The sequence below is a fragment of the Arachis hypogaea genome, chromosome 20, assembly GCF_003086295.3.
Source record: "Arachis hypogaea cultivar Tifrunner chromosome 20, arahy.Tifrunner.gnm2.J5K5, whole genome shotgun sequence".
Lineage (NCBI taxonomy): Eukaryota > Viridiplantae > Streptophyta > Magnoliopsida > Fabales > Fabaceae > Arachis > Arachis hypogaea.
In genome coordinates, this window is record NC_092055.1 from 100,589,827 (window position 1) to 100,613,331 (window position 23,505).

General features: G+C 34.7%; 1 protein-coding gene and 2 long non-coding RNA genes across 3 annotated transcripts; 1 reads left to right on the forward strand and 2 right to left on the reverse strand.

Moving 5' to 3' along the window:
• Window positions 1-861: 861 nt before the first annotated feature.
• LOC112786367 (uncharacterized) lies at window positions 862-6,579 on the reverse strand. The gene is made up of 6 exons (XM_025829754.3): window positions 6,062-6,579; window positions 5,385-5,648; window positions 4,280-4,379; window positions 4,114-4,197; window positions 2,694-2,747; window positions 862-2,356 (listed from the first exon to the last, which is right to left on the reverse strand). The coding sequence occupies exons 1-6, from the start codon at window positions 6,562-6,564 to the stop codon at window positions 2,231-2,233; spliced, it is 1,131 nt and encodes a 376-aa protein (XP_025685539.1). The 5' UTR covers window positions 6,565-6,579; the 3' UTR covers window positions 862-2,230.
• A 3,247-nt stretch (window positions 6,580-9,826) lies between these two features.
• On the forward strand, window positions 9,827-10,857 carry LOC112786060 (uncharacterized). The gene is made up of 3 exons (XR_011878531.1): window positions 9,827-10,196; window positions 10,484-10,563; window positions 10,797-10,857. It is a non-coding gene; the product is annotated as an uncharacterized lncRNA (long non-coding RNA).
• Window positions 10,858-11,599: 742 nt separating this feature from the next.
• On the reverse strand, window positions 11,600-12,783 carry LOC140182754 (uncharacterized). The gene is made up of 3 exons (XR_011878850.1): window positions 12,614-12,783; window positions 12,273-12,344; window positions 11,600-11,900 (listed from the first exon to the last, which is right to left on the reverse strand). It is a non-coding gene; the product is annotated as an uncharacterized lncRNA (long non-coding RNA).
• Window positions 12,784-23,505: the final 10,722 nt, after the last annotated feature.

A 23,505-nucleotide genomic window follows, 5' to 3' on the forward strand; every position in this document is an offset into this window, starting at 1 on the left:
TATTGCCATGCTTTTAAAGCGTGGCGAAAAGCTAAAAAAAACGTGGCGATAGCTTTTCGCCACGCTGTTTTAGCTACTTCCACGCTTTTGAAAGGGTAGCGTCTGTAAGCGTGGCGGTTGCTCTATCGCCACGCTTTTGGTGACCTATCGCCACGCTTTTTTTCGCCACACTTTTTATAGATTACCACGTTTAAAAGCGTGGCCGTATGTGGGAGATACAACCACACTTTTAAAGCTGGCCATATGAGATACGGCCACGCTTTTAGAGCGTGGCCATATGTGAGATACAGCCACGCTTTCAAAGCATGGCCATAACGAGATACGGTCACGCTTTCAAAGCGTGGTGATAACGAGATATGGCCATGCTTTCAAAGCATGGCGATAGCAAGATATACAGCCACACTTGTGGTGAAAGCCTTATCAAATTAAAAAAAAAAGAATTTCTTTTCCTTACTTGATCTTTATCGCTGCACAATATAAATTTTCAGTCTTTTTTTATTACCAAACCTATAAATATAATATACAATTTTTATTACAAGACAAATCAAACAATTATTAGCAAGGTTTCGAAAAATGAACCGGTCAATGAACCAGTAAGGTGACTGGTTTAACGGTTCAACGGTTCAACCGAAGTTCAACCGGAGTTCAACCGGTTTAATTAAATATAAAATAAAATTTTTATAATCAGCAACCATCACAAACACAAACTTGCACAAATTAAATACAATCAACAACTAAATATGAATTATTAACAAAAATTTATACAATTTTTAATCACATCAACAAACCAACATACATGCAATTTCAGAACACAATAACATTTAACAATTACATCCAGAAATTTAGAAGGAAACTCAGAAGTTAAAAGTTACATGCAATTTCAAAACACAATCAACATTTAACAATTACATCCAGAAATTCAAAAGACAAACTCAGAAATTAAAAGATACATGCAATTTCATAACACAATCAACTTTTAACAATTACATCCAAAATTTCAGAAGACAAATTCAGAAGTTAAAATCCATTACAATTGGACAATGAAATCAGAAATCGACAAAAAAAAGTTAACAAAAAACCATCAACAATCAACAAAATTATTTCAGAAAAATTAACTCAAAGCTAGAAAAATTAACTCAGTCAGAAGGACAGTGGACTTCAACAACTGTAGGAGGATGAAGGTGAAAGCAAGGGTTGTTACTGTGAGTAAGCAACCGTGGGAGAGATACAGAGAGCTTGAAGAGAGAGAGATGCGACGGTGAGAAGAGCTCCGAGCACGGCGACGGCGAGAAGAGGGCCGATCTGTAGAGACCACTTCTGGCGGTGATGGCACGATGACAGAGACACAAGTTCAGAGCGGCTGACAACGACGAAGACAGAGGCGGGATTGATGACCAGGGCAGAGATGGCAATGCAAACAGTAGCTCCGAGCAGATCTGGCGAGGGAGGAGCCAAGATGACAGTGAGGGAGGAACGTCGCCGGAGACGAGGATCGAGCAACCACGAGCAGACGACGAGAATTAGGGCGAGGCAAAGATGAACGTTGAGCGACGACAGCACCCTCCCGCTGAGGAGAAGAGTTCGGCGATGAAGAGTAGATGGTGGCTGGGTGTTGCTGTGGAAAAAGGATTAGGGTTGGGTTCACCTTTGAGCCAGAGAAAGTGAGAAACAGAGGGAGGATGGTGGTTGTGACTTCTAAGGGGGTTTGGGGCTAGATACTTCTCCAGAGATCAAATTTCAGAGAGGAAGAGAGAGGTGGGATGATGGTAAGAGATAGCGGCTAGGGTTTCAATCTTCAGGGTGTTTTTGTCATATATATGACTAAAAATGGCGACGTTTTGAGTGTAGCCATGAACCGGAAACCCTTAAAAAACCCGGCCGATTCTGGCAGTTCACCGGTTAACCGCCAATTTGGCCGATTTTCTGGCCGGTTTTTTGCTAGTCGGATTTTGGAATCAACCGAACAGATCATTTGACCGGTTCTCAATTAACCCGGTTGAACCGGCCGGTCCGGTTCGGTTTTTAGAACCATGGTTATTAGTGACAATTTTTGCTATAATTGTTTTATACATTAGAAAACTAATACTCAAATACAAAATAAATCTCTTTGAGTTCAAATTCCAAAACTAAAAACTAAAGAAAAATACAGGAACAATAGAACTTAAACCCTTGCTGTTCCTCCTTCCTTTAGCCCTCAAACTTCCTTCCTCACCTCAGCAACACCATTTCTCTATTCTGTACACTTTTCCAGTTTATCTTGGATGTCCTGCAATCCAGAAGTTACAGCTTTCTCCACTGCTTCAGAGACAGAACTGTCCACTTTGCTTTTTGCCTCTGCCAGCAAAGATTCATAATACTACAATAACAACGACACAAAGAGAATCCGAGTTCAGTCATACATCATCAGCAATATTATTGCATCAAAAAATCATCACATGGAGGGAATCATTATTTAACGTTAGCTATAATCCTAAAGCATTTATCATAAACCAAAGCATGTAGGTTCAGTACCCTTAAATTCTAACCACTCCTGTAATTATAATACTTCTAATGATATGTCAGGAACAAGTAGTTCCAGTCAACCTTGATGATATAATATAGTCTATAGTTCATACATCCAAAGCAGAGACTGTTTCCCATAGTTATTAAAATATCCCAGAGAATGAGTTTCAGGAGCATCAGTGTCAACTTACTTGTCTTTGAGTTTCCAACTGAGATGTTAGAAGACGGTTGTATTCATCCAAAATCTGTTTTTGAGAAATAACAATGAATCACTAACCATGTATTGAAATGGGAAATATACTCAGAAACAGTGGTGCTAATAAGTAATAACAATGGAGACTTAGTGTTGTTAGAAAATTAAAATGCTATCCTATCAAATGATGATGTGGAACTATGTCTACAAGACAGTATATCTATTAAATTGTAAAGTGGTTCATGCAAGCAGGCCAGTGTTAATTAATCACAGCGAGCAAGATTATATCAGACCCAGATATGCATGTTTCTATTTCAGGCTATCTGTCCAAGTTAGCTTCAGCATAAACACAGCACATTCAAGAGTTTTTATAGAACAAACATACTGCCTCAACTTCAATACAAAGTGGAAATGTAATACTTTTTGCAATTATTATATTAGTAATTGCTTTGTCCTCTAACAGATTTCAAGGACTAATGATTTTGTTTTTGGGGCCGGGGGGAGGGGAGATGGGAATCAATTCTAAAAAAATGATAATGTTCTATACTAATGTAGGACAAAATAAGGGTTGCATAGTTTTATTATTTTTGTTTTTTGTTATAATGTCAGAGAAATTATATTTGTATTATTCTTTAGTATATCACTCGTGTAAGCCTTCTCTATTATATATAAGATTTTTTTTTTTACTTTTTATCCATCATTTTAATACCAAAAATAAAAAAGTATACACAAACATAAGATATACACAAATCTTGATGCATATAAATTTTTCGTCCAAATGTTCCTCTTCAAGGTGATTTGAATTGAGATTTCTACTTAAAATCTAATGCAACAGAATAAACAGAGTAAATATATAAATTTAATAAAAAATATATTAAAATTTGAAAATGATAATAAATTAAGTATTGTGTAGAAAAAGTTAGTGTTTAAAATCTCAACACACAAATTATACCTTCTCTAAATCAGAATAATATTATACATCTAAGTCTTTTTATGAACTAAGTTCAACAAAATTAAATAATAAGACTTGAAATAATACTAGTCATAACTAATTTTTAATTTTTTATTATGATCATAAGCCCTTCAGAAATAATTATCAGACAACATTATAATCCTTTCATGTCACTTGCAATAAAACCAGAAACAGCTGTTGGTACCAGAAATTCCCACATAATAATAGCAAATACAACACAGAACAATCAAACTGCAAAAGTAGTGTTGAAACTTTATGTTCATATGAGGTCACTCTATTTCTAAAATCATACATGCTGAGATATAGAAGGCATATAGTAAGGTGCTTCCTTCCTGAGATTTTTCAGAAAGTAACATTTTGTGACAATAGAATTGCCTAAACTAGCCAAAATAAGAACTTCAATACAAAATGGAAACAAGATGAAGAAATGAAAAACATTGCTTACCTGGCAAGACAAGTATGTCCACTTTAAAACACCAAGGGGATTGAAAGGAGTGCTCGCAAAGTGTAGTGAGTATTCCACTTCTATCTGGAACATAAAAAGGTTGCACAATTAACCAAAAAATTGTAGCATGTGCTTTAACAATAGGACAAGTTGTGGAGAAAATTACCTTTGGGAACTGCATTCCTTTGCCCTTCGGAGCACTAATCACAAGAACCTCTATTTCTTTGTCATGTGTTCCATTATTCTTGTATCTGTAGGGAATGCATCTGTTCATTTACAAAAATCTAAATCAGCTTAATTCAAAACACCAACCAAAAAGTCCAACAATAATAATAAAGCCAATTTTGAGAAAGACCCATTTGAGAGAAGCTTCTAAATTCCAAAACTTGGCTTCAAATTTCAACTGCATGAATCAAAAGTCTAAACTTTACCCCACAAACGTTAACACCCCCCAACCACCCATTTTGAGTAAACCCCATTTGAGAGAAGCTTCTAAATTTCAAAACTTGCTCATCAACTTCAATTTGAGGATCTAAAATTCCAAACTTTAACCTCAAATAAAAAACCCCATAACATGAAAAAGGATAAAAATTCAAAGGGGGGAAGAAAAATAGAGAAAGAAAGAAGACACACCCTACAACAAGGTGACAAGAGAAAGAAAGAAAGAGAGAGAAACATTAAAGAGAGAGTAGGGTAGAATAATAATGGAAGGGGAAAGAAAGAAAGAGGAAAAAAGGAAACAGAAAAAAATGAACAAGAATGGAAGAGGGAGTTAGGGGGTGTGTTGGAAGTGGCTGATCTCACAGGCCTGAAAATCCTTACAACAACCCCAATTGGCTTCTATTTCTATCTATTGCACCAGATCTATATATCTAACAAACCAAGAGCTAAGAAAAATTATCATAAGCAGAAAGAAAAACATAAAAATATATATAAACATAAATTAAAAAAAAAGGGCTCATATAGAAAGGAAAAAGTCAAAATAAGAAGTAAAGAAAGACAAGTGAAACTTCTTGTTTGCAGAACAACAGAGATACAAAGAGGAAAAATAAAACCTCTATATCTCTAGAACAGAATCACAAAAAAAAAAAAAAAAAACGATTGTGATTTTTCTTGTTCTCCAAAATCAAATCCTTCACAAGATCTATTTGCAGGAACAAAAATCTAAGAACCCCAGAATCATAATTTTTAGCTGAACAAAAAGAACTAAGAAACTTTGGAAGAAAAAATGTCACAAAAAAAGGAAGAATGATGGTGAAAATAATTTCTACCTGTTATTGGCATATTCATAAAGGCGACCACGGCTGGAGAAAACTATAAGAGCAACCTCAGCATCACAAAGCACAGATAACTCATATGCTTTCTTGAGAAGACCATTTCTGTGCTTGCAAAAGGTTACTTGGCGATTTGTAGTGTTCTCAATCCTCTTGATCTCAATCTTACCCCTTCCCATCTTTCTCTGTGGTGAACTTGCTCCTGACATGGATTCATTTGCTCCTGGAAAAGCCATCTTCTTTATTTCACCTATACCTACCCTGAAAAATCACACCACAAAATCTTCTCAACAATATAAAGAAAATTCTGGTCTTGATCAGCTTCCAGATGGTGTTTGTGTTAGGGAAAAATCTAAAAAGGAAAAGACAATGAAATATTGAAACTTTTGGGAAATCTATCTATCTCATTACAGTATATTTTTTCAACTTAGTTCACAACATTTATATTGTTAGCTTCTAAAATAGTTTCATTTGCTTCTAATATTATAGCATAGTATGCACTCTATGTCAAAGTACAATTTTAATAGATGCACGCTGGATAAACTAAGTTCAATCAGCACACTGTAGCGATTTTCCATTCCATCATTACTACACATGTCAAATCACGATTTTGGGATTTCAATGAAAGAAATATGCAAAGAAAGCAACAAACGTTTGCGGAGAAGAAACGGTACCTGATGAAGAGGAGGCGGTGGAGATGGTGGAGGTGGGGCCCGCACCAGCGAATGAGGTCATCGAAGGAGAGGTGATTGGGAACGGTGAGAATGAAGACAAGAGAAGAGCCAGAGCTAGGGCTTGGGATTGAGGAATGAGAGGAGCTCCGGAACAAGTGGAGAACACCTCTTCGCCCCCTGAATTTAGGGCTCGAATCTTCATCGTTCTCGGAGAAGATGGATTCAGGGTCCAGAGGCTGCTCCGAGTCGACCGAGTGAACTCGGAGGAAGTCACCACCAGAGAGACTTGCGACGGAAAGCTTGCGACGGACGGTGTGCGACGAGGGAGTCACCACCAGAGAGAACCACCGCCGAAGGAGCAGCGATGGTGGGAGTGCCAAAAGAGAGAGTGACGACGGAGTGCTGGGGTGAGGACTGGGGTTCTTCGAAGCTTTTAGGGTTCTGGCCTTCTGGGTTCTTTGAAGAGAAAAGGGGTTTTGAATGATGAAAGAGATAAGCAGCATTTTGAATGAGGAAGTAAAATGGAGCGTTTTATTTTGTACGAGGACCTTTTGGCCACGCTTTTGAAGCGTGCCAAAAGAGTTGTAAGAAACGGCCACGCTTTTAAAATGTCACTATAACGAAATTCTATTGCCACGCTTTCAAAATGTCCCTGTTTCTATCTATGGCCATGCTTTTGAAGCGTGGCAAAAAAAACGTGGCCATATCTCAGCTTAATTGCCACCCTTACAAAAGCGTGGCCATAGACCCCTTTTGCCACGCTTTTTAAGCGTAGCAAGAAAAAATGTGGCCAAATCTCTAATTAATTGCCACCCTCGTAAAAGTGTGGCCATTGACCACTTTTGGCCACGCTTTTAAAGCTTGGCAAAAAAAAGCGTGGCCATAGGCCTTTTTTCTTATAGTGAGTCCACTGAAGTTAGTTAAAAACAAGAATTTACCAATTTTACCAAAACCTCAACAATACCAAATCTCTCAAATCAAACCAATTTACTCACAATCCAAACAATACCAAAACAACTCAAGAATCCATACCATACATTCCTTAACTATTCAACCATCTAAACCATTTAATTCTAACCTCAATCAACCCATTTAACAACTCCAAATTCAACCTAAATCACATCAAACTCCTCAATTTTCATTAATCCACATCAACATCACCTTCATGAATAATCATCAATCATAACCAACACATGCAACTCATTCAATCTCCATCACAACTCATATACCACACATATCCAAGACTCTATATTATCCTCAATATTCATCAACAACAATAACAACTATACACTCTCATCAATATCAACCATCAATTTTATCATCAATATTTACCAACCACAATAATCAACAACAAAATCCTCAACAATCAATTCAATCCTATCTTAAAGTCGACTAGCTTAAGTTTCACGAAACATTACATATTAACTAGAGGAAACTGAAATTATACTTTGGTTGATTCTCATGCAACGCAAAATCGCCAAATATGACATCTTTCACAAGCTCTCCAAGCCTCCAATTTGTCAAATCAACTTCTTACAACATCAATTCAATCTAATACCATGCAATTTCACTAAAATCAACTTAGGGTTCACAATAATCAACTAAACACAAGGACTAAGTGAATTCTTACCTTACCTAATGGTATATTGAACAAAATTCAAGAATAATCTAATGTTAGATCACCCATAAATAATCAAAATCACAGAATCTACTAAAAAATAATACCCATAAATGCAAAACTATTAGGGTAGAAAATTAGAGCATTGATTTCGAGTTCTTACTAACTTTGTTTAGGTAGAAATGACGGGATTGATGAGAGTTTTGCATGGTCACAAACAACACACAAATCGGAGCTCCGTAGCTCAAGTTACGAGCAAAAGAACAAGGAGATGAATAGAACAAAATCCTCTTCTCTTTTCCTCTCAACTCAGCGCCCCTTTCTTTGTTTCCTTGGTAAAATGAGCTGAAAGCTCCTTAATTGGTATTTATATATGTTGGACTTGGGCCCGATCCAACCGTTTAGTGTCTTAGGTTCGTTTGGTCTAATTTCAGAAAAAAAACCTTTAAAATTATTGTCTAATTTTTTATTCTAAATTATTTTTATTTTTCTAAATTAATAAAATTCAATTTTATAATTTATTCGCTCATAATTTAATTTGTTTTCTTACTCACAGTGCCGACCCAATTAGAGTTGGTACACATTTTTACGCGATAAATCAGGTTTTTACACTAAATTCTATTTTCTTGATTAAATTTTCTATTTTAATATTTCTTATCATTTTCAACCCTATTTCGGACAATTACATTATATTTTTATTATCATTTTAATTAATTTTGGTTCTTACACTCTCTCTCTTCCCGATGAAGAAAATAAAAGCTCAAAATCACATAAAGCGGAATTACAAAGCGTGATGTGTTCACACACAATAACTAAAACGCGTAGACATGACAAGTACAAAACATAATATGTACAACCTTGCATAAAGCTCCATTATACAAGGTAGTAGCTAAATATATATATATATATATATATATATATATATATATATATATATATATATATATATATATATATATATAATAGTCAAGAGGAACTGGTCTCAATCCGCAGAGTTTGGATCGATCAATAAAATAGATACAACAGAGTTTTTATAAAATGCTTACTTTCTATCTCTCGAAGTTTAAAGCAAAAGCCTCTAGGGCAACAAAGTATACAAAAGATGAGAGAATAAGTACAACAAAAAGTAAAGCAGAATGACAAATAAAAGTGAAGCCATCCTCCTCTCTATCACCAATCTGCAAACTTATCGAGTTGGGTTGCGACCTTCATCTAAAAAACAACAACAACATATGGTATGAGAATCGGAGGTTCTCAGTATGGTAATACCCTTTTTTGGAACAAAAACTCATTGTATAAGCTTACAATATGATATAATAATTGATCATAATTATACAAATACGATCATTGAATCAAATACAATACATTTGGCTTTCAGCCATAAATATAATATACTTTACAAAAGTAGTTATAAAAATTTACAAGTTATTTATACATAATCTTGTAGAATACACACACTTACAATAATCTATCCTCCACGAGTCCTTACTGAGTTTGGTCTGAAACCACATATATATACATAGATATAGTAAGAATTTAAAATTCTCAGTAAATATAACATTTTTTTATTTATGTAGGTTTCAGTTGTTCGTTACAAAAAATATCGTGGCTATCACAGTCATATGAAAATAATTCTTCAATGTAATGCAAATATATCTTATATAATACCTTTTATTTTTCTTTTCACTTTTTTTTATCTGTTTGTCTTACACATAAAAGATATTTTTAGAAAATTTTTATCTTATGGTATGTCTCATAACATTGTGGCAACAAAGTATGAATTTCGACGTACTAATCTAGATATCTTTTCTTCTTAACGGTTGGCAATCCGTCTTACATATTTATTTTTTTATCATAATTAATTAAAAAATAATATTATACTATGCTAAATTAAATAATATAATAAACAAATAAAAAAGGTGAGTTCTACCCAACATCCTCTAAATCAACAAGTAAATTACCCTCTATGACGTGACATATGTTAATTGGATGTTTAGTTTTAGTTTGAGTTAATTTAACCCAATAAAAATTAACATCTTAACTAAAGTAGGATCATTTTGTAATTAAATAATTTTTTAAGATGGATGATTAGATAATTTTTGTAAATATTAAAAAGTAAATTTATATGTTTTTACATTTTATAAAAAAAAAAGAAATCCTAAATCTACCATGACCCCAACACAGCCCAGTGCCCCAGTCACACTCCCACCCCTCTCCTCTCTGAAATTTTGAAATTGAAAGAACAAACTCAAGAAAGAACCCTAGCCATCCAGTCCCGCCGCCCGCAACCACCGCAGCCCCCATACCCCCAGCATCCCCGTCGCGTGTATAGGCATCACGTGTGGAAGCTCCGTCGCCGTCGCAGGAGCTGTGTCACCGTCGTAGGAAGCTCTCTCGCTGTCATGTGGAAACTCTGTGGCCGTCGCCGTCTCCTCTGATCGAGCGGTCTCCCTCTGTGTTCGTCGGTGTTGCCGTTTCCTCTATTGTCGCTGTCACTCCCCTTCCCCCTCGTCGCTGGTAAGCAGTAAGCACTGTGACTTGGAATCTTTTTTGCCGGTTTTAATGTTTTTACTGTTGTTTGAAATTGAGTTGCTGCGTAGGTGGATTTTGTTTGTATTTTTGTTAGCTGGATTTTGTTTGCTGAGTTAATTTTGTTAGCTGATTAACTGGATTTTGTTTGCTTGAGTTAATTTTGTTCATGATTATGTCAAATTTGAAATTTGTTTGCTGAGTTAATTTTGTTCATGATTATCTATGCTGCTTTTACACTCATTGATTTCAAGCTATTTCATTGAGTTGGCAAGGATAAAAGCTGCAGGAGGAAGGGTCATACATTGGCAAGGGTACCGAGTTCTTGGCATTTTGGCAATGTCAAGATCCATAGGTATGTATCTGCCTTTGGCATCTCTGCAGCATATTTATGTCAATGTAGTTGGATTTGAAGTGATGCTAGTTATTGTAAACTTTTTCTTGATAAGGGTTATGGTTTCTAGTAAAATGAATAAAATGGTACAGCCTTTGTATAGGACACTACGAAAAAGTATTTCTTTTTTGCTACAAAATATAGCATTTTAGTTCCTTGCAATTAGTCTAATCATCTTAGTTCTTGTCCAATAGGTGGTAGGTACTTGAAACCATGTATTATTCCAGAATCAGAAGTGAAGTTTGTGCAATGGGAGAAATATGACGAGTGCCTTTTTCTAGCTAGTGATGGTTTATGGGATGTGGTGACAAATGAAGAAGCTTGTGAAGTTGCACAGAAGAGGATCCTTCTTTGGCACAAGAAGTATGTCGAGATTGCATCAATGACCGAACAAGTTGAAGAAGGAGTTGACCCTGCAGCTCACTCTGCTGCAGAGTATCTCTCTAGACTTGCCCACCAAAGGGGAAGCAAAGATAACATCTCTGTAATTGTGATAGACTTGAAGGCTCAAAGAAAAATTAAGAGAAAAGCATAAACAAAATACATGTTATCTAGCATTAAGTTTTACATATGTAATATCTTCAACTACTATCCTATTGATTTTCAATTTTCTTTTTTGGCAGTATTAAGTATTAACACATTTAGCCCGCCAGTTTTTCACAGGGCTAAGTAAGTTATGTATGCTAAATTTGCATTGTAAAATGATATCTTCACCTTGGATAAGTTATCTTTATGGAATAAAAAATTTGAAAAGTTTAATTACTAACTTTTCTTGATAGATGTTCAAATGATCAGAACATAGTTCTAAACTTATGCAGCAACCACACTTTGGTTTGATTATAAGTATTTCTAAACAATTTGACAAGGTTTAACCAAATACAAAGGTCACAAACATAGCTTGAATGAACCTTCAGCCAGAAGTGCAGGTTTTAACAGACTAAAGAATAGCTAAAAGCATTGTGAATTCATATCTTTAATTTTTATTTCCATTAACACAGCCCGAGAGAACTTATGTGTATTAAAAGTTTGAGCGCCATATAATTTCAACAGTTTTGGTAAATCCTAGTGATATGATTTGTTGAAAAATCGTTAGAAGGTCAAACATTTTGTTGTAAATGATCCCTAAAACTTGAATTTCAGAATTAAAATTCCTCTTGAACAGCCAAATGTTGCAATTTCTTGGCCTTTACATAAAGAGCTTCTCAACAAACTCTTGAAATTTAATCACTCAATAATAAAATACAGAATTTTTAGACATGACTCAGGAACTGCCTCTGAATTTGAATCATCTGCTACCACTGCCCATATGCCAAGCAACCCAACAAAATAAATAAATACATTAATATATAAATGAAATATCAGTATCTTAAATCCCATCATTTGTAGTTCATAAAACTATGTCTGAAAAAGGATTATATTGCCTTAAAAAATAATGTTTCAGAATATCCCCTCTTTTTTTTATCTTGAAATGATAAGCTGGCAGATATACATATAAGCAATAAAATAGTTCAAATCTCATTGAGAAGAAGCATATACAGAAATTTGATATGAATTGCCACAAAAGGATATGTCATTGAGAAGGATATCAGGAAGAAATATTTCATATAGTCACCTATTTTCGAATCTCAACATGCACTGCACAAAGTGTAAGGATTAAAAGATAAAATTACCAGCCCATAGTCAGTAGCTTCAGTTCGAAGACTGGCACCAGACCAAAATATTCTTGGCCCTGTAAAATTTCCCTGCATAAGTAAGGCATACATATGAAAAATGCATAAAAATATATTTTTTTAAAAAAAGAGAGTTTTCTGTCATGAATCCAAACTTAATCAATATCTCAACATTTAATGTTCCTGAACTGATTAGATATGTTACACACTGCACCGTATTCAAATCGTGTTGAGTAAAGCAAAGAACTATAAACGTATACCAAGGGAGGGAGGGGAGATGGTAGAGTAAATTTATATCAACCAACTTCAAAGGAGATAATAAGAGTGAGAGGGAAGGACACCTGAGGACGGCGGCGCTGCTTGTGACGACAGCAGCGGCGATGCTTTGGAGGTCGGCGACGGCACCACAGACGGAGAGAACGGGACACCAAATGAGGCGGTTATGCTCGGGTGGCGCAATGACGGTGACGAAATGGGGGAGGAGCTACAAAGAAATTAGGGTTCAATCTCTGGAAGCATGATTTGGGGAAGAAGCAAAGATTCAGTTTTTAGTATTTAAGTAAATTATACAATTACCCATTTTGGGTTATAATTTAATTTCAAAATAGCTTAACTATAGTTAACATAACAACCAATTAAAGAGTGACATGTCATAGAGGGTAATTTACATGTTATTATAGGAAGGGTATAGTAGAATTTACCAATAAAAAATACACAACAAATAATAATAATAATAATAATAATAATAATAATAATAATAATAACATATAAAATTTAATTATTTGGATATAATAATAATATTGATAATCATAATAACTTTATTAGGATGTTAATAATAATAATAAGTAACGTAACAATGATGATGATGATGATGATTATGATAATGTAACAACAATAATAATAAGATTTAATGGATAATCATAATACAATACTAAAAGCAATTAATAGTAATAATAATAGTTTAGCAATACTAATATTAATAAACAAGGTTGTGAGAATTGGACTGGTCATTGAATCAGTTAAGTGACTGATTTAGTGGTTTAATGGTCTAACTGGAATCAAATTGTGGTTGAACTGGTTTAATTAAATATACACTAAAATTATATAAAAATTTAATATATAATTTTAAATATACTAAATTTTCTTTGTTCCCTCTGGCTCTTTCCTCCACAGGTTTCTTTTTTACTAAATTAATTGATTAAGCTACGTGCACAACTAAAGTTTCCTGTTTTATTTTAATAAAAATTTCAAAATCATATCAACAGATAATATGAGAAAAAGAAAACTGCATATCTAATTAAAATAAAGTTCTCGCGTTTCTACAATCACTTGAAATTCAAAAAGAACAAGAATATGTTACTAATAATTCCTTGGATCCAAATCTGACATGCTTAATTAGTAGTAGTTAAAACATCAACACTATAATAGCATGAGTTTGAGAAGTTTGAAAAAGTTGCTTACTAAATTAATATAACAGCCTCATTTATGATGTTTAAGTACTATGTTAATTTTTCAAAGTCTGATTTTGAACCTTGGCAAGCTTGCTTATATCCTCAGGGTAATCGATGTAGTACTACATATGCTCCTTCATTTTCAGCCTGCACCATCCAAACAAAATAAAACAACACAATTTACACAAATTCAAACAAATCACCTTCCATAATCAATTAGTCTCAATTCCCACAAGAGTACAAAACACAAAATTACTCAAACTCAGAAAATAACAAACATATATTAACAAAATTTATCACTAAACAAAATCAAAATGCATAAAAATAACAAACATAATGTTCTACCAAAAAAACTAACATTAACATATATTTTTATTGTATGAAACGAATTTAATTCAGAAAATCATTTTGTGATTGCATCTTCCGAATCAGAAAATCAAAAACTAACAAAATTAACCATCAACAAAATTAACTCAAACATGCAACAGCAATTCAGAATATTAATTCCAGCAACTTAGAATCATAGAATCAATATTATACTAACTCAATAACTCAAAATAGTAAACCCACCAACTCAGAATCACAGAATCAGTATTATTAAAAAAAATTGAAAACAAGCAAAAATAAATTGAAGTACCGGCAGCGAGGGAGAAAGGAAGTGACAGCGATGACGGAATCGGAAGTGACACCAACGGAGAAGCAAAGTGAGCTCAAACAAAGAGAGCCAGAGAGAGATCTCGAACAAGGAAGTGAGCTCAGACAGAGAGACAGTGAGCTCCGACAGACGATGACCGATGGACCCAGCAATCCTTCGTGACGGCGGTAAACCCCATAAAATTAGCGAATAATTAACCAATAAATTAAATTTTAATAAATAAAATTAGAAATATAAATTTTATAGTAAAACAAGATGGAGCTAATTAAAACAAAAATTTTGGCACCAATTTTAAAGAATTTGGCCCAAGATTGGGCCAAACGGGTCGAATCGGATCTAAAATGGGCCCAAGGCCCAACCCAATTAGCCATACACTTAAAAGAAGAAACACTCTTCTTCTCCATTCAGCCAAGAACGTTGAAGCAATGCAAGGGTGAGGAAGGGAAAGTTCCAAAACCCTTGCTTTGATTTCAAACCTCCATATCTCTTCACTCCGAGCTCCGATCACCGCACCGTTTGTAGCCATGCGACCACCATTTCGAGCTCTACAAATCTATCAGAACAATTTCATAAGTAATCCACACTGTCACTCCAGTTTTTTTACCCCTTGAATTTCGAAATTTTTGAGTATCTATGTTGAGATTTTGTTGATTTTGGTACTCTAAGTTCGATTTAGCTTGCGGGACTTGTTGGGCTTGGTTCGTTTGGTCTGTGGTACGATAAGAGTTCTCAACCATAGTAAATTCATTGATTTAGTGTGTGGGTATTGAATTTTGTATATGGATATGTGAAAAAATGTGTTAGGTGTGTATGTATATGTGATATGAAGCTATTGGATGTGTTGGAAGCTTAAGTGGAAGCTTGGTTGGTGCTAGAGCTGAATTTTTAGTATTGAGGGATTGATTTTTGCCTAAGTGGGTTGCCTTGGGATATACATGGAAATCGGCCAAGGTATGGTTTAGGTTTCATCTATTTAATATATAATGTCTTGTGAAAACTTAGGCTAGAGGACTATAGGATAGGTTAAAATGATTAAGTATGTTGAATGTTTAGAATTTGTGATAATGGTTGATGATATAGATTGAGTATGTGTTGGTGATTATTGTTATGATGGAATTAGAATGCTAAAATGGTGTTTGAATAATGATTGATTTCGTTGATAAGGCTGATTGTGCATATATGGTGGATTGTTGATAGCCTTATTAATTAAAGTGAGAATTTAGGTGTGAAATTGTGTAATGTTGATGTATAATGGATGATGGAAGGGTGTAGAACCGTGTTGTTGTGATATTGCATATGTTGGAACTTATTTTTAGTGTAGGATGATTAATATTTGAATGGTGAATTAATGATATAAAGGTTTGAGGATTTTTGTGAAAAATTAATTTTTTAACCGAACTTCGGCGAGCTATAACTCGGCTTCCGGACCCCCAAATGGTTTCAAACTTATTTTATATGCAAATTGGATCTGTGAAGTTTACGCCGTTCAAAGAACGAATAAAAAATGATTTAAAACAGAAAAGTTATGCATATTTGAAAGTTTGGAGTTCAAACTAGAATTCTGCAGACTTTTAAACTTAGCCAAATTTTTTTACAAAACCTCCTTGCATGCGTACGCATACCCTTCATACGCGAAGGGTCATTTCTATTTGGCATGTATGCATACGTGGACATGTGTAAGTGTACACATGCTGCCCAAAACGGGACCTACGCGTACGCGAGCATAGGGCATATGCGAGCGTGCAATTCTGTCCAGTGTACATGCGTGCGCAGACAGGTGCACGCGTACACATCTTGGTCCAAAAAGAGACCTATGCGTACGCATACTATGACATGCGTATGCATAGCCCTGTTTCAGCAAATAAATATTTTGCATTTTAAACCTAATTTTGACCCTCCAAACCTCTATTTTTATTCTTTTAACCCTAGATCTTATTAGTGAGCTTAGTAATAAGAAGGAGTTAGGAAATGGAAGTAACTTGGGGGTTAAGCAAGGTTGGAAATGAATGAATCATATATGGAAATGTGAATAATTGGAGTGTATATGGTGCTATGACTTTAATGATATGATTATGTAATGATTACAAATGATTATGAATGTTTATTGGCTTATGCACTCATTTATCTGAGATACGAGTTTCTCTAGGTAAAGTACCGTGGCTTGCCACCACGTGTTCCAGGTTGAGACTCAATACTCTATTGACTCTACGACGTAAGGGTGACCGGGCACTTATAAATTCCCGGGATGGTTGACCCCCATTGAGCAATTTTATATATATGAAAAAAAAGTTATGCATAAACTCTTAGGGATGCGCGTCGGGGGACAGTCCAAGGTTTAGCAGCCGAACTTGTCGAGTTGGCTTGATAACCGAAAAATGAGACTCATCAGCCATAAGATAGGCATATATTATGTGCATATTGTTTGAATTGTTTGCTTATGCATTAATTGGGATTCCCTACGTGTTTATAATATGATATTTGTTATACTTGCGATCTGTATTACTTGTATTCTACCTGTGTTTGCATTTGTCTGCTTGTTTGTCTATGCAAATTCACTGGAGACGGAGGTACGGAGGAAAGGTGGAAAGAGTTAGTGTTCAAGTTAAGTTTTAGTTAGGCTTAGAAATCCTTAGAAGACCACCTGTTTATGGTTCAGTTTTAGTCCTTTAAGTTTTATAATCTGAGTGTCGGTGTTCTAGGATTGCCTCTGGCATTCCCAGGACCTTATATCTTATGTGCGTGGCACCTTTACCAAGCTGAGAACCCCCGGTTCTCATTCCATACAATGTTGTTATTTTTCAAACGCAGGTCAAGAGGCACCTCGCTAGGCGTCTAGAATTTCTACAGCGAAGTGGATTCATTTTGGGGACTTTACTTTTGGTCTTTTACTATATATGTATAGACTCTCCTCATGTATATATATGCTTTACTATTGCACCTCTTAGAGGTTATGGAGAACTAGGATTTTAAACATGTATTTTGGGTTATGGGTTGTATATTTTGTATGTAAATATTCTCCGACCAGCCTTAACTTCGCAGGCTGAATTAGGAGTTTGGTATTTTGTACTCTTGACTCTCTATTTCTACTTTCTGTTTAATTATACTTGTGAACTTTAGTTTTCTTCGCACGCAAGTAATCTTGTTTCCGGAGCGTCGTGCTTTTTATTTCGCTTTTTGCTTTACCCATTTTTCAAGGCTCCTCGTATATTGCATCCTTTTCAATATCACACACACACACACACACACACACACACACACACACACACACACACATAATTTTATTTTAGAGGTTGTAATACCACACCACCTCTATTTTATGGCTTAAGCGTAAAGCTCTGTGTGGTAGGGTGTTACAACGGTGACGCCAAGAGAGGAGGAACGTTGAGAAGATGGTCGAGCAGACTTTTCCACCGGTGACGATGGCACCCACGACGAGGAGAAGGGTTCGGCGACGAGTGTGAGTGATGGGTTTTGGATGGTGGCTAGTGGGTGGTGGGCTAGTGGCTATTGGAACTTCGAAGAGAAGAGAGGGAGTGAAGGGATCAGGGGACAAATTAGGGTTTTTTGAGTGAAGGAAGAATGGGAAGGGGGGTTTGGCTGTTTGGGTTTCACATTTCACATTTCAGCTTTAGGCATTAAATTTTTTTTAAAGAGTCGAAACGACGCCGTTTTGGTGGATTTTGGAAACCGACACTTTCTAAAACCGGCCAGTTCGGCCAGTTTAATGGTTAACCGCCAATTCGACAGATTTTTTTGCCAGTTTTTTGTAGCACGATTTTGGGGTGGACCGGACCGACCATATGATCGATTTTCGGTTAATTCGGTTGAATCGGTCGGTCCGGTCCAATTTTCCGAACCTTGTTAATAAATAACTATAAGCTATTAATAAAGTAAATAAATGATAAATAACATAAAGGCAAATAAATAATGAAATCGAAACTGTGATAATATGCATTGGACCAAAAAAATAAAAAATAATAATAATAAGGTTTAATTACTCTGTAGATCCCTATAGTTTCACCAAATTTTCAATTAAGTCTTTATACTTTTTTTTTTCAATTAGGTCTTTATACGTTATTTTTTTTCAATTAAGTCCCTACTGTGAGAATATCGTTTAAGATAACAGAATATTCTGTTTAAAAAACGAATATTCTCCTGTTTGAATTAAATATGCTAATTGGACATGTCTCTATTTTTTCAAAATACCCAAAACACCCTTGACATTTTGTCCCAAAAGAAAAAGAAAACTCTAACCAGCTCCTAATTTGCTCTTTGAGAATAGTGTGCAATGCATTTCTCCTCCATCGGTCTTGTCGAAGCCCTGTCTGCCACTCAGCATGTGCTTCTCCTTCTCCTTCTCCTTCTCCTTCTCCTTCTCCTTCTCCTTCTCCTTCTCCTTCTCCTTCTCCTTCTCCTTCTCCTTCTTCTTCTTCTTCTTCTTCTTCTTCTTCTTCTTCTTCTTCTTCTTCTTCTTCTTCTTGTGTTAAAATTTGAAAAAAGAAAAAATTGGTTATCGGAGATGATGGGTTCAAGTACCAATTTGGTTACCACGGTCATTGGGTTTAGGATGAGTGCCACTTTCATTGTGTTTATGTGCACAAGAATCAATTGTAGGAGGATAAGAGGGAGTGTTGAATCTTGCATGATATATGAGATTGAATCCAGAATTGACATAGAACAGGTAAAAATTTTACCTCTTCAAATCCCCCTCCTTTTTGAGCTGATTTATTAAGCTTTTTTTTGGATTGTGATTTGTGAACATGAGTTTGAGTTTTTAATTTTCTGTTCAATTTTTGTAAAAATTAGTTCTATACTATGTATTATTTGGTCATGGTTCTTAGATTGTTGTTCTGATCCAATCCTCCTTGAGGCATATAAGGAATGAAGACAGCTATAATTTTGGTTCTTTTGTAAGCTTCTATATCAAATGATGCAAATGATGTATCTTTTTCCTAGAATAAATCTGTAACTTGGCTATAAATTTCAATCAGATGTAGAATTGGTATATATGTATTGAACAATGTATATCCTACCCTTTCATTTGATTCTTTTGTAAGATGAGTATGTGGTTGAGAAGTATTTCATATATCATATACTTTGAGTTCATGAATCTGCATATATCATATAATTCAAGTTGATATTATTCTTTGCCTAATTAGTAGTTTAGTTTATACATAAGTTGTGGTTTTATTTATTTTACTTGTTTATCTGTTGGTGATTTAAATTTAAATTTTTTATTGTTTATGATAGCCAGAACATCATGCTAATGACCCTGAACCCGAGCCTATTATGCTTGATGCAATCCCCATTTTAAAGTTCAACCAAGAGGCTTTCAGTGCTATTTTGATGCAATGCCCTATTATGCTTGATGGAATCCCCATGTTCGGAGGTCCCCCATTTTTTGAATTGATTTCTGAATATTTTTTATATAATGGTTTAAGATTTACAATATAAATATTTATATATAGGAATTTTGTTAATTGGTGAATTGACATATGAATTAGTTTGTTGTGAACATCGTTAGTTGTGTGCATCTAGATCATTTTGTATATACAAGCTGAAACTAAGTTGTTGCAGATTGAATAGACCAGGGGTTTTGTGCATGGATTTTGTTTCTAGAAAAGACTTTCTCAAACGTGGAGACTTGCAAAGTGCAAGGCTTTATGTTCATGTGAAGCCGGCACTTAGTAGAACTTTCACAGACATTGCAATGTGGATTTTCTGTCCATTCAATGGACCAGCCACTTTTAAAATTGGAATGAAAAATATACCTTCTGAGAATTGACTTTTAATTAAGGTTTGGTGCTATTTATTTGATATTATTTGTTGTTGTTGATTTGGATTTTCATTAAAAATCTTAGTGTGTTTTTTGATGTTACAATTTATCATATCTTCTAGGAAAATATTTTGTTGTGGCAAAGACGGTGTGAGGATGCATTGTATTCCCTGCTCACTTTTGGTGCTCGACGGTCTGTGCGTCACTTGGCATCAGTTGCAATGGCAAAGATCATATCCAAGGGAGATGGAATATCTGTTTATGCTAGAGCAAGCAGCTTTTAGGAATTTCTTTCTGATGATTCTTGTTACCATAAGGAAAATTCATTTCTTCAATATACTTGCTTTTGAGTTTTTGTCATCCAAATTGGTTCTCTTGTTTGAAGAACTATATAGAACTCAGTTTTTGTAAACGATTTTAGTTATTATTCTATCAATGATTCTTGTTACCATATGCCATATGCAAGTTCTTTCATTATGTTGGTCATAATAAATACTTGAGTGATGGAAATTGAATTTTATATTATACTTATTACTATTATTTCTGTTTCATTTTATCTATTACTTTTTTTTTGTATATTCTTAAGATAAGGTATTTTGAAAGTTAAAAAAATAAAGAGAAGATATTTTTGGTACAATTTGTATATAAATGAGAAAAAAATGATAGTGATAAAATAAAAGGGATTATAGGAATATTTTTTATGTCGTCGAATCATTAAATAGAAATTATAGGAATATTTTTATTGAATATTTATAATTTCTTTGAATTTTCAATTAGGCCCCTATACTTTTTTTCTTTTCAATTAGGTCCCTAGGGGTATACAAGTAATTTCACAATTCACTAACATTTTTTTAACGTTTAACGTTAACAAGGACTAAATTGAAAAAAAAATAATGTATAGGGACCTAATTGAAAAAAAAAGTATAGGGACTTAATTGAAAATTCGGTGAAACTATAAGGACCTACAAAGTAATTAAACCTAATAATAATAATAAGGGATAAATACTGTTTTGGTCTCTAATATTTAGGGTCAAAAAAGGGTAGTTATCACAAAAAAAAATATTATAAATAAATAATGGACAAAAAAGGGTAAAGTTATGTGAAATTCACTATCACAAACTCCACCATCGTGAATCTCTTGGAGAGAGAATTTCATGGCTTCCCAAACCTCAACCTTTTTTCGAAGCCGATCTTCCTCTCATAACAGACTGCTACTTTGCTCCCATGGTGAGAGGCCGGTTTTGCAAACTGCAGGGACAAAGAAAAATTCTGGTCGTAGATTATAGGGTTGTATCTATTTTGAGGTTTGTTGTTTTCTTTTGAATTGAGCCGTTTGTGTGATGGATTGAAGAGTGATAATTGTGGGTATGTGTAGGTTGAACAACATAATAGATATACTATCTCATTAGGTCTATCGATTATATCAGCCACATTGTCACCTTCCTGACCATACTCAGCCTGTTCTCGAGCATACACCACCAGCTCTTGTTCCTCACCTTTATCAACAATTCCTTGATCCTCCCCAACTTCAATGTAGCCAGCATCAGGAAACACATCATCCTCCTCAACCTCGTGCACAACAAACAACTCTACATATTCTCTTAATTCAGCTATTTTACACATGGCAATCGAATTTGTATCACCTTGAAACAACTTCAGATTATTCTCTATGTCTTCATCTATAGGATTCTTGTACCACAATGCTAAAATATTCTTCTCAATGTAACCAAACTGCTTTAACTGTGCATAAGCTTCAAACAGGGACCATGATGCACCAGTATTTTGTGGTACATTTTATGCTTAATTGAGTGGATTTTATCCACTAAACTCACACTTATTCATAAAATTTGCATATTTTACATTTTCCTTCCTAATTTTATGCTTAATTGAGTGGATTTAATCCTCTCTTATTACCATTCGATGTCGTGATATGTGTGTTAAGTGTTTTCAGGATTTATAGGGCATGAATGACTTAGAGGATGGAAAGGAAGCATGCAAAAGCGGAAGGAATACAAGAAATTGAAGGAATTGCTGAGCTATCAAGCCTGACCTCTTTGTACTAAATCGATCATAACCTGAGCTACAGAGGTCCAAATGAGGCGGTTTCAGTTGCGTTGGAAAGCTAACATCCAGGGCTTCAAAATGATATGCAATTTACATAGTTGCCATGCTGATAGGTGATGCGCACGCGAGATGTACGTGTACGCGTGACACGCGGAGAACACCATCGATACGTACGCGTGGACGACGCGTATGCGTGACATGCCCCACGTGCAGAAATTGCGGAAAGTGCTAGGGGCGATTTCTGGGCTCTACTTGGGCCCAGTTTCAAGCCCAAGAACACAGAATAGAGGCTGCAGAGTGGGGGAATCAATCATGGAATGATACACACAACTTTCATTCACATAATTTTAGATTTTAGATGTAGTTTTCTAAAGAGAGAAAGGCTCTTTCCTCTCTCTAGGTTTTAGGATTCCTTTTACTTCTTTTCAATTTCAGATTTCTATCTTAGTTTAATCTAGTTTCTCTTCTACTTTTATTTGCTTTAGCATTCTAGTTTATTTATTTACCTTATTGATTACTTTGTGTTGCTACTTTAGTTTATGAATTCTCATGTTAGATTTGATTTTTCATTTAATGCAATTTGAGGTATTTCATATTTATTGCTCCTTCTATTATTTGTTAGTCATTGATGTTTGCAATTGGTTGTTTGGATTTAATATTCCTTGCTAGTTTTCTATGTTTTTATGCTGTGCCTTCCAAGTGTTTGATAAAATGCTTGATTGGATTTTAGTATAGATTTCTCTCTTTTTGGCTTTAGTTGAGTAATTGGAGACTCTTGAGTTATCAAACTCCTTTGCTGATTGATAATTGAAATTTGCTAGTTGATTTGAATCCCTCTAAAGCTAGTCTTTCCTTAGGAGTTGACTAGGATTTGAGGAATCAAATTGATTTATCCACTTGACTTTCCTTCATAGTCAGAGGTTAACTAAGTGGGAGAAATGGACAATTCTCATCACAATTGATAATGATAACTAGGATAGGACTTCTAATTTTCATACCTTGTCAAGAGTTTTTTTAGTTATTAATTTAATTTCTTGCCATTTATTTCTTTGTTCCTTATTTCAAAAACCCAAAAAGATACAATCTCATAACCAATTATAAGTAACACATCTCCCTGCAATTCCTTGAGAGATGACCCGAGGTTTGAATACTTCAGTTATTATTTTTATTGGGTTTGCTTAAGTGACAACCAAATTTTTGTATGAAAAAATTCTTTGTTGGTTTAGAAACTATACTTGCAACGAGAATTTATTGTGAATTCTCTACTAGCAAAAATCCTATCATCAA

Coding starts and splice junctions, on each gene's coding strand:
- LOC112786367 (XM_025829754.3), bottom strand. CDS start 6,564: ATGCTGCTTATCTCTTTCATCATTCAAAACCCCTTTTCTCTTCAAAGA. Junction 4,198..4,279: donor AAGGAATGCAGTTCCCAAAG/GTAATTTTCTCC, acceptor TTTATGTTCCAG/ATAGAAGTGGAATACTCACT. Junction 2,357..2,693: donor AGTTGGAAACTCAAAGACAA/GTAAGTTGACAC, acceptor TTGTTATTGTAG/TATTATGAATCTTTGCTGGC.